The 11,466-nt window shown below is 40.5% G+C and overlaps 2 protein-coding genes across 2 annotated transcripts; both read right to left on the bottom strand.

Annotated features, from left to right (window-relative positions):
* Positions 1-483: 483 nt before the first annotated feature.
* On the bottom strand, positions 484-3,668 carry LOC112274564 (putative FAD-linked oxidoreductase ARB_02478). Its single transcript, XM_024504224.3, has one exon. The coding sequence runs from the start codon at positions 3,209-3,211 to the stop codon at positions 1,328-1,330; it is 1,884 nt and encodes a 627-aa protein (XP_024359992.1). The 5' UTR covers positions 3,212-3,668; the 3' UTR covers positions 484-1,327.
* Positions 3,669-6,762: 3,094 nt separating this feature from the next.
* LOC112279200 (uncharacterized) lies at positions 6,763-8,495 on the bottom strand. Its single transcript, XM_073532232.2, has 5 exons — positions 8,404-8,495; positions 8,025-8,107; positions 7,717-7,778; positions 7,442-7,559; positions 6,763-7,157 (listed from the first exon to the last, which is right to left on the bottom strand). The coding sequence occupies exons 2-5, from the start codon at positions 8,080-8,082 to the stop codon at positions 6,997-6,999; spliced, it is 399 nt and encodes a 132-aa protein (XP_073388333.1). The 5' UTR covers positions 8,083-8,107; positions 8,404-8,495; the 3' UTR covers positions 6,763-6,996.
* Positions 8,496-11,466: the final 2,971 nt, after the last annotated feature.

An 11,466-nucleotide genomic window follows, 5' to 3' on the forward strand; every position in this document is an offset into this window, starting at 1 on the left:
TAGAAAGTATAGTATAAAAAATTAAAAAATAGAATAATAAATCTAAATTTTACTAAAAATGGTAATTATACCACCACTTATATTAATGATCAATATATATGTATATATATATACATATATTCACATACTAATAATTTTTTTTATTATCAAGCAAAAATATTTTTATGCATTAAAGATATATTTTATAAATAAATTTATTTAATATTATCATATATTAGAAATATCATTTATAAACACAACTTCATAGTCAATAATTAAAGAAAAAATATCATACATATCCTTGAAATATGTTGAAATATCAAGAATATCTATGTATTCTTAATAATAGCAAATCTATCCTTCACTTTTGTGATGATATCAAATCTACTATTTATCATCATAAGGTATCACAATTGTTCTTTTTTAAGTGCAAATGGAGCCATACTTGCATGTCACAAAGAAATTGGTAAGCCGTTTTTAGCTCTTTTTGGCACATAAATATTATAAAATCCCTTGCTTCAAATTTTGGGTGAAATGAGCTATTGAGCCTATAAAAAGTTTACATTCATACCACTCTTGCAAAACACAATTTGGCACATTAGGTGTTTGAGTCTCTACCCCAACTTGCCACACTCCATGGCTCTTAATATTAATACCACCTCAATATACATCCATGACAAGAATCTACATGTTAAAACCTTATAATATACACCAAAACATGCATTTTGGAAAAATTTTAGAGTATGGTCGGATTTTTTTCCAATTAAAAAAAGACTTGTCTTTTCACTTGTTACTTTGTTTATTTTTAAAACTTGTTCTACCTTAATAAATTTGTATTTATGCCTAATTCCTATTTACCAAAATAAAAAGGGAAGGTTAATATGCTTTCTTTTTCTTATTTCCTTTATTTTTTAATATAATTTTAGTCTTTTTGTTGGTTTCCTAATTTATCACGACATTTCACTAGAATGTCTCTCTTTCCTCCCTCCAAAGGATACTTCCAAAACAGTGAGCATGCAAAATTGAAGCACTTGATGATGAACGAATCGTTCCCACACAAACTTGGTGTCATTAAATATCCAGGATTTTTAATTATGCTTCCTACCTCGACACAGGAAGACATAGCTGAATTTCACAATGTGCACTAATGTTTACACTTTTGAACACACTCCATCCAAGCTCAAGGCTCTTTGGAGTTGTTCATATCCTTGCCTTATTGCACCTGCCTCGACACTTTTCTGTGTGGATAGTTGATTGTGAAGAGTTGGATTTGTACCGTGTAGACACCGAGTCTACGAATCTCACTTTGGGGAAAATGGTAATGCACGCAAATGTTTCAGGTTCGGTATCAATAGCGTCGTGGACAGTTTCCAGTCTCGTCCCAAAACTCGCTGCCGACGCACTGGCTGCAAACGAAGAGCCCTTGAGGGTCAACTCGTTGCTTCGTGGCTATCAAGCGACCATAGTTCGAGAGCCCCCAGAAAGAGCGCTGCCACTGCGGCTCATCAATGCTGGCTTCGTTTGTGTAAGCCCCGGAGTCGGGGTAGGTCTTATGTAGTGCCTGAGCGAAAGCCTTCAAATCGTTCCTTATGGTTGACTTCTGACCTTCTGTTGAATTCCAGGACCAGGTATGCGTAGCAATCAAGTGCCAGATCCCCTCACGCCACGCTGGTGTTACGGCTGTCAGTCCAGATGGATCTGCCGCTCTTACTCCAGGTCCTATCACTACATTACCTATAAGAGTTGTAAGAGATTCATTTCGAACTGGCAGGGCGGAAAGAATAGCTTTCGCAGTGCCTCGGGGATCCTTCATTGCCGACAAGGGTATGATACGGGATGACATCAAGACCCGGTCTCCTACGGGATCTGTCCCTGTCTTGGGACTAACGATCGCCTCGACTGTTTTGTGCCAATCCTGGAAGGTGGAGGAAGCAAATGCGTATTGGAACTGGAGTGTGACTTTCTTTCCCTGCAATAACTCTTCCAAAATCGGAGTAAAGATCTTCTTTGCGGCCGCTAATTTGGAGGGCGCCAGGAAGACTAAAGTAAACTGCTGCGCGTTAAACACCCAGTATCCTCCCCACATCGCCTCATCTAGTGCAATAGAGCTACGAGCCCATATCGTCAGAATCTCCTCTTGAGTCGCTGTTGACCAGACGGTTCCATTCGGCGGGGAGAACACATAAAAGAACCCTGCAAAGTTGCTTGGGCTTCGGTGTAGCTTGTACGTAACAGACGTCACGACTCCATATGTACCACCTCCTCCTCCGAGCAAGGCGAAGAAAAGCTCTGGATCTTTACATGCATTTGTTGTGCGCAGTTTCCCGTCAGCCGTGACAACCTCAATCTGTAGCACGCTGTCCACGGCTAGCCCGAATTGAGGGCTTAAGGATCCGTGACCGCCACCCTGAATGTAACCACCAGTAGCGCAAACGGTCCGGGCATTTCCACTCACAGTGATGTATCCGGTGGGCTTGAGTGCGTCTGTAACCTCCCCCCACCCGACACCTCCGACAACTGTGACAGCCGGTGTGGAATGTTTCCCGCACCTGCTGGAGGGCACGAATGAATCATGGATGCTTATGTTTTTGAACTTGTGCATCCAGATCAGAAACGAACCATGTGCCGTGCTTCGGCCGAGGAAATCATGCCCGCTGCTCTTGACGGCAACTCGAAGATTGTGGCGGGCTGCGAATTTAATGGCCTTTTGAATGTCGTCGACCTTTTCTACCTGGACTCCCAGCACCGGTACCTGGCCTTGATGACATTTGCTGCTCACTGGCGCATCCATGGAACAAGTTTCCTGACCTTTGTCCTCCCAATTCTCCCATTGCATGCTTCCAGCGTTGTCTGCACGCAAATACGCATCGAAGTAATTGTTCCGTAAGCTCTGACAAAGTGAAGGGTTGTAGTGCGGGTCATGACAAGGCCTTCCCGTTGGATTCGGAGTGATCAGGCGACCACCCACACTGCAATTGAATTCATTCAATTCTCGTTTTGATGGCCAACAAGCAGCATTTGTATCCAAGCAGCGGCACTTGTAAGATTCTGCAGAGGCGTAAGAAACAGCAACTGTAACGGCGTACAGTATCATTATGTACAGTGGCCATCCAAGTGAATCCTGGTCGCCACGCATCGCGTATCCCTGATCAAGTCTCCAGCTGCTTGGAAGCAGAATCAGAGGGATAGCATGTCTTGATTTCTTTCGAAATCTGAACATCCAGTTAAGCATCAATATTTATTACCAGCACCAGTCGCAATTTCGTCTATGTCTAGAGAAGAAAATGGTTTTATGTTGCAGGTAAATCAATTTCTGGCATCTAGAACTTGAAGTCCTCAACCTAATAAGAGCTGACTCGTAATACTTGCAAATCTCTACTCGCCCACTGAGCTGCGTGTGTGCACTTTAACAGATGCAACACATTGGGATGCAGCACAATGCCCTCATGCTCAGTTACAAAAACATTGAAAAAGTAGCAACCGGATGCGGATCATCCGCTTGCTTTGACTATGAATGGACACACGTTTCGATCTAACTCTCTCTCAAATGTAATAAATTAGATACTTTCAGGTTGTAAAGGAAGCCGACACTTCGTGCTCGGCGCAGTCGTGTCAGTGCCTGATGACGTAACCAGAGATCATAACCAGTGCATCGAGGTCCCGCAGGCCACGACCTCATCTCCATTCAAACAGACCCTTCCCAGAACATGTTCGATTGAACACTGCAGGCCGCAGTTCATCTTCGTTCAAGAATAAATAAATCGTTGGTGACAAGAAAACTCAAATCTTGGGCAAATAAGCCAAGTCGAATCAACAGTATCACATTGACTAAATCCTCAACTTGCCGAACATGTTGAAATAATATCATTTGTGGGGGGCTGAGTTTGACCTATGTAGATCATGTGAATCCCATGGGCAGCAACGTGAATGAGATCGCTTCGACGAAACGTACAAAGTGGGAATGTAACGACCATGACGCGGCAAGGACGAGTTGGCAGTATTAAGGAAGGAATGCCAGATTTTTCGAAGAGGATTTACATGTCGCAGTAAGGATTAAAGCAACGGCGCCATTGCAGCAGGTGCGTTGAGTGACAGGGGAGCGGAGACCTCGAAGTCACCGCAGATAGCGATCGATAGCGTAGCAGATCCGCGACGCCGCAAAAATCTAGACACAATTTATCTAAAATTTCAGGTATCGAGGACTCAAGGACTGACGCCACAACTCATTCGATTTAAAAGTATTTCTATATATTTTTTATTTTCAATTACGTGGCAACTCGTTTGGATTTATTACCTATTTTATGTGTAAGATAGTTAAGTATTCAAATATCAATTATGCTTTTGAAATCTTAACAGGACATATTGTATTTATTTCTAAGTTTTGAACTTACAGTAAAAAATAAATATTGATTTTTTAAGTGCTATAATGTTGTATAAGTTGTATTTGAGTATGTTCTATTTTTCCGCAATATTTTTAGGAGAATGTTACAATAACCCACTTAAATTTTAACTCAATCCATTAAATGACTTTGTGGTTTAAAATTGCCCCAATTCCTTTGCAATAGAAAATTTTCTAGCCTAAGTGAAATGTCGGTTAATTCAAGCAAATGATTTTGGAACTCTTTTTCTTTGTGGAGCACCAATATTTGGTACATATTTCATGTTGTTCATAGTAACAAAAAGAGATTCAAGTATTGTGGTGCATGGTGGTGGGCTTATTTAAGATTTATGTGGATTGATTTGATATTCTCATTAATTTTTTTGTGATATATATATATATATATATATATATATGAGCATAATATATTTTATAATATTTCTATATTAAACTATAAATATAATTATATTATATTAATAAATCCCAAACATGCAATGGATAGAATTGCAAATCTTATAAATTAGGAAAAATATCATATATTCTCCTAAAATATGTTGAAATATCAAGAATACCCATGTATTCATAATAATAGTAAATATATTCCTCATTTTTGTGATAATTGCAAATCTACCCTCAAACTTGACAAGGTATAACCTTATTCCCATTTTAGGTTAATCCAAGGCCCAAACCATGTGTCACACACATTTTGGCATGACATTTTTTTGTATAAGTCGGCCCCCCACAATGTAGACACCGGAGCTGCTGGAAGTGTTGTGCTTGTACCAAAATGCATTTCCTCATTGAACAAACTCTTGCAATTGTATCGCATGGCAAGATCTGTAAGTTACAAGACTATTTCTATGGAAACCCATATGTAAGCTGACATGTTTTCTCCAACATGAACAGATGTTTGCTTTGCGCGGTGAGCTTGGGTGGATGAACCAGCGCCAAACTCCTTACGGATTTGGAGGGAACTCAATGGTATAGTTTTAATTGCTATGCTTCTCCCTTAGTGAGAAAATTGCAGCTTCACTTTGAGCTTGTACTACGGGTCTTAGTGACTCATGATTTCCGGTGACCAAATGGTTTCATCATTGGCAAAGGAAATCATTGTCCAACAGGAGAGATTCGAACTTTTTGTGCATTTGTTATATACGGCTACTGGTGATGACGCAGAGGACAGAAATGAGAGTCGTCACGTGCTGCAACAAGTGCGAGGAAAAAGCTCGAGAGGAAATCAGTGAAGTGTATGGTGAGTGCACTGTACGCCTTCAATTCTTGCCCTTGGCTGATTGTCAACTACTGATGTCAGCCCGGTTTCAGTAGAAAATTGGGATCGTGTGTGTAATCAAATCAACTTTGCAATTTAATATGAATTTTATTGAAATAATTTCTTTCAATGGTAATAATAATAGTTTGATGCTTTTTGTCAATTAAAATTATCTAAAATTCATTAAATCAACATATTTCAAGGACAGCCACCAATTGCAATTATTTATATACATGTATAGTAATAATTGCAAATAATTTAAGAACACGGTTTTTAATGTTCTTGAAAAATTCTAAAGTTTTCTAAAAAAACTGACCATCAGAAAAGATTTTGACGCATGTTTTAGTATCTTTCGTAAAATTTTAATATGTAAAATATTATCCAGTGCCTCAGCATTAATTTATCAAAATTTATGACCTCATTTTAGTTGAAACAGAAGTGGTGTCGCCAGAAATATTAATTGGAATGTAACTTTAGCAGATATTTAAAGAATAAAATCAAAAACATTTAATTTTTTTTTTTATTGTAAAGTAATTTATAGACGCAACATAGGACTACAACTTGTTTGATTAAACCAATCTGCATATACCCATAATTATTTGAGTACAACAATCAAATTAAACATGTCACCTTACGCAATTTGAGTAGTAGTATGGAAATTTTAGCTATCTTAGGATTGGATAATGGACAAATCTCTGCCAATGTTGTGCACGACCCACATCTTTCTAAACCAGTCAGTTCGACACCAATTCTGCACTGAGATCTGAATGTGTTTTTATCGTGGTCCGTTCGTCACAATTACTACAATTCACTCCAACTGGGTAGGGCGGAACGTCAACCGCAGTAACCCCAGTACCATCGGTATCTATTTCTGTGAGCCACTGGCACAATAGTATATTTGATTACTATTGCTAGGTCTGTCAGGTGGACTGCTCCGAACGTGGCCAGCCAATCCATCAGAGTATCCACCTCGGCAACTAGTTCCTGAAGTGTGAAGTGAAAAGAGTAATCCATAAATTGTGAAGTTCAAGCAAAGGTTTCTCATCTCAGCTACATTCTACTACAGCAAGTCGGTCATGAGAAACTAGGAATCTATGAAGGAAAACTTGCGAGAAGAATGACAGAATCCCACGTATTCGTAATCAAAACTGGGGTTTATTTTACTTGTGACTATGATACATATGAGAGAAAAAGTAGATGATACTTGGGTAAATGGAGGCTTGAAACCATGCTCGGTGACAATCGTTGCCTAGGACGCTTTCCCTATTGATTTGGCTAAGTTTCTCTCGAGCAGGACATTAGACTCAGTATTCCGGCATAAAGCCGGTGTTGAATGCATACATGGGTCGAGTTCTGTCCCACCGGCTGTTTAAAACCCACATGATGTTATATGCGTAGCATTGAAGAATGTGCACTCAGCAGCGCGAGGAAAACAAGCCCTAATGTACTCGCAGTCACAGCCCTCGTGCCTTCCCATTTCACATCTCACTTCTTCACCGGCTAGACAACCCATGCCTGGAGATTGGCACACTGCAGTACATCCAACCGAATCCGGAGTGTCAGAAGTATCCCCAGGAGGACATTATCACATTACAGACTCCTCCGAACTGTTGATTATCATCAACATGAACAGTTACCTCAGTTTCAAATCTTCCTTGTCAAATCGGATTTGTCTACCTAAACGTCTATAGATCCAAAAAAGTTAACTTAATGAATTGGATTGTGTGAATTCTGGTGAGAGAGAGAGAATACGAGAATAAGCTCTTCTATCGCATGCTAGCAAGGGACACAAAGGGAAGACCAAGCTAGCTCACATAGGGGCACTTCGGTATCCCGCACGGCAGACGGAGCGAGAAGGCGCCGAGAGGCCACCTGAGTGGTGCGTGCAGCTGCAAACTGACTGTTCGACACTTGTTCGAATAGAGCGGTCAGCTGCAAAGTCAAATTCCATAACCGGATCAGTGCGGACAGAGATTGTGAATATAAGAGATCTGCCTCAAGCGGACACCGTAAGCACCCATAGCGACGAGGGCCAGTACTGGACAGCCTAAGATGCGAGATTCAAGGAACCGGGACAAATTTCGCGCACCTTCTCAGTTTGTGCCTGCATTCTAGCTAAATCTTGAATAGTCATGTACTTCCTGGTGGCCTCTGCAGATTCCAACAGAAGGTAAGGTCAGGCTCCGTGTGACATGAGATTGGAGCTCGATTAGTACTGAGGATGGAACATCATGAGTCCCGTATTCAAATTCTCGAGATTAAAGGTGCCATAACAAACTTGATAAGTAACGCAATGATCCTTGACTTCAAAATCTGAAGCCATAACGACGATACTCTAATAGAGAAGCATTTCAAATGCTGAGTGAAAGAAATATATAATATGCAAAGTTCCGTTACCTGTAATCACAAGCAACAACAAAAGAAGTCCCATAATGTCCCTAGTATGAACGGCCATTGTGGCGAACGTGTCGAACGCAAACCTGCAACATTGAGATGAAGTAATGCTTTAATCTTAAATTTCTGGGTGCCGGACACTCACGGTTGCCAAAGTGACGACAGAAGAGAGAAAATTGCAGCTCATCTAACACAGAACCGGACACACGACATCGGAGTAGTCGTAAAACCCACAATGTAGGCACTGCAAGAGTGACGTCAATCGAAAAATCAATTGCGAGAATCGTTTGACATCAGCGCAACTAGCTACGACAGACTGCAAAAGAAATTTAGAAGAAAAACCAAACCAAATGCGATAGAATCTGCTTAAGCGAACACCAACCTTAACAAAAAGAAATCAGAATATTTTCCAAATACAGGCTCGCGAGTGAGATCAGAACAGACGAGAGAAGTGAAACGTGCGACTACGCGAGAGACGATCGACAAACTATGGTGTGGATCTGAGGCGTTCTATTTCTTCAGCTCCAAGAGGGAGTTGCAAATCATGCTCGACTTCATCGATTCATCCTCACTTGTCAGACGGGTCAATCACTTGCATCGGTACAGCGACTTGAAATTACCCTGAGCAGCGAATTATTGCACATCCACCGAAATCATTCGCTGACGCAACTGAGGGGCATAATGCGGAAGCCTGATAACCAATAATGCGCGGTAATCCGACCCAGTTTAGACCACGCCAATCATGGGGCAGCAGAGAGGAAGTCGAGACAGAGTCAAACCGGCTGGAACCTTGTCAGGACTAACTTACTACCCAGTCTTACGATGAAAGCTTTCAACGGAGCTCATCACTCGGCCAGTTGCGATCCAAGTTTATTTACATGAAACAGCGGAACATTCTGTGGAGTTTGTTGGTCCCACGTTATCGGTGTGACCCACTCGTCATCAGTGATGAACAATCATGCAGAGTGGTCCCGAGGTGAGTCACTTTCCGCTAGGCTTGTTCAAAGGTTTCAGATTACTCATGGGGGGGCCATTCACACGCTAAGACCTTATACGACATCAATGTGACGTATAAAAAGTTCCGATTGCACCCCCTTACAACGACGGTTCAGATTTTCCTCTTTCAAACGTATGACTCCAGTCCTGCGTCACCTCAGCTTTTTCTTACCACCTCCAAGGAGATCGATTCGTTACTACATTTCTGTCCACACCACCACTACTGTCATAACCGAGCCAGCGAGACAAGAATAAAGAGTGGCTGAGCTGCCACCGGTGACCCTAAATACAGGAAACTATCCTTCTGGCAACAGAAAAAAGTTTGGCCCCCATTGAAGTCATGTGTGCTACAGTACAACCGAGTCCGACTGCTAAACAAAGAAACCGAAAACTAATCGTTCGGAATGCAGGCTGCTAGATTTGACACCGCTCCAAAGCGACACAACGACACCCTGGTTAGTGTCAGGGCTTCCTCGAAGGCTAGACTAGGAGAGTAAGTGAATGAGAGTGGTAATCTCACAGCCTTGGATCCAACGCGATTCGGTTTTTCAGCTAGTGCAACCGCAATGATGCAGGTTTTCGTTGGGGGCCAGCACCGACGCATTGCGTCGTCGGATAGTAGAACGCATCCATGCGGAGCCAGATCGCATCGATGCGGGGGCCGAGGCCAGCACGAGCAGCAGCATTATTGGCCTGGATTCCTTCCTTCCTTCCTTCCTTTAATGCGTAAGAATCCTCCGATCCCAGCCTGGATCCCGGCTTGGGTCACCTGGTCCCCGCCCGCCAATGGTCTTGGATGGATGAGGATTAGGACATTCGTTCTGTCTCTGTTCAGCGATGTCCGTTTGCGTCAAGTTAATGATTCTAATTCTCAAAATGGATCCGGAGTAAACTTTTGGGTGTTTCTACAAAGTGCTCTTGCTTGTTAATATATATATATATATATATATATATCTATTACATAAAAAAGCTTGGGTACAAGACAAAGAAACAATGAAGTTTTTTCATTGTCCATGAAGAAGGGAACGTGAGGAACATGGAGAATGTGAGAGTAGAGGAATATGGGGCGTTTTGAGGGCTTGTAGTCTAGAAGAACTTGCTTTTAGAACTTATTACACCTTTTCTATGCCCAACAAGATGAGTTTCTATTAATGAATAGATAGATAGATAGATAGATAGATAGATAGTGTGTATATGTTTATTTTAAGTTGGATTTTATTTTCAAAAATAATTTAAAAAATATATGTTAAAATATACATCTTGTAGAATCTCACAAGATGTCAAGGACAAGAACTCAATGAAAAATCAATTCAGACAAGTGAGCCTTCACTCAAAGAAAGGTAATAAAATATTAATAAACAAGTATGTATATTGAAAGAGAAATTGGAATGGCTATTCTCAAAGACTAAAAAACATGAAGACTCTTGAAACTAGACTGGAAACAAAAAAGGAGTTGACAAGAGTGAAGAAGGCTTCACTCTTGTCATTATATATACTATCTAACTAGGGGCTACGTGGTAACGTTCTATAGGACCTTCAATATGTGTTGACTTTGTGGGACACATGCCTTGACTTACAAGGCACGTTTTTCTATATGTGGGCCACAATGTTAGCTTGGTCTTCAAGCTAACAACATGTGTGGCACATGGCCAACTTGTTGACCACGTTTCTAATCCAAAAAATCAATTAAAGACACCTATAAAGTCAAAATAACGTCTATGAAGCTTCTAAAAAGCTTCCATACCAAATACTATAGAATTAATTTATTTTTATTTACTTTTACTTACTTCTACCTATTGTCAAGGACAAGAACTCCATAAAAAAGAAATTCAAATAAGTGAGCCTTCACTCAAAGAAAGGTAACAAAATATAAATAAATAAGTATGTATATTGAAAGAGAAATTGGAATGGCTATTGCCAAAAGACAAGAAGACTAGAGACCCTTGAAACTAGACTAGAAGTAAGAAAGGAGTTGATAAGAGTGAAGAGGGCTTCACTCTTGTTTCTATATATACTATCTAACTAGGAGCTACGTGGTGACGTTTTATATGACATCTAATATGTGTTGACTTTGTAGGATACATATCTTGACTTACAAGGCAAATTTTTCTACGTGTAGGCTACATAGTTAGCTTGATCTTCAAGCTAACAACATGTGTGGCACATGGCCAACTTGTTGACCACGTCTCTAATCCAAAAAGTCAATTAAAGAAACCTATGAAGTCAAAGCAGTGTCTATGAAGCTTCTAAGAAGCTTTCATATCAAATACTATAGAATAAACTTACTTTTACTTACTTTTACTTACTTCCACCTATTTGTATATGTAATTACTAGCTTACATGAGTATGTCCTTGACACCTATTTATATATGTTATTACTGGCTTATATGAGTATGTCCGTAACATTATCCCTCCTTCTAGGGATGAGTTCCACAAAGAGCGGTCATCA

This window comes from Physcomitrium patens, chromosome 2 (genome assembly GCF_059467195.1).
Source record: "Physcomitrium patens ecotype Gransden chromosome 2, ASM5946719v1, whole genome shotgun sequence".
NCBI classification, from domain to species: Eukaryota; Viridiplantae; Streptophyta; class Bryopsida; order Funariales; family Funariaceae; genus Physcomitrium; species Physcomitrium patens.

Excerpts from the sequence above, each read along its gene's own strand:
- LOC112279200 (XM_073532232.2), bottom strand. The coding sequence starts at position 8,082 with ATGGCCGTTCATACTAGGGACATTATGGGACTTCTTTTGTTGTTGCTT. Across the intron at positions 7,779-8,024 it reads GTTGTTGCTTGTGATTACAG|AGGCCACCAGGAAGTACATG; the intron begins GTAACGGAACTT and ends TGGAATCTGCAG. Across the intron at positions 7,158-7,441 it reads GGATACCGAAGTGCCCCTAT|TGTGCCAATCTCCAGGCATG; the intron begins GTGAGCTAGCTT and ends GATGTACTGCAG.
- LOC112274564 (XM_024504224.3), bottom strand. The coding sequence starts at position 3,211 with ATGCTTAACTGGATGTTCAGATTTCGAAAGAAATCAAGACATGCTATC.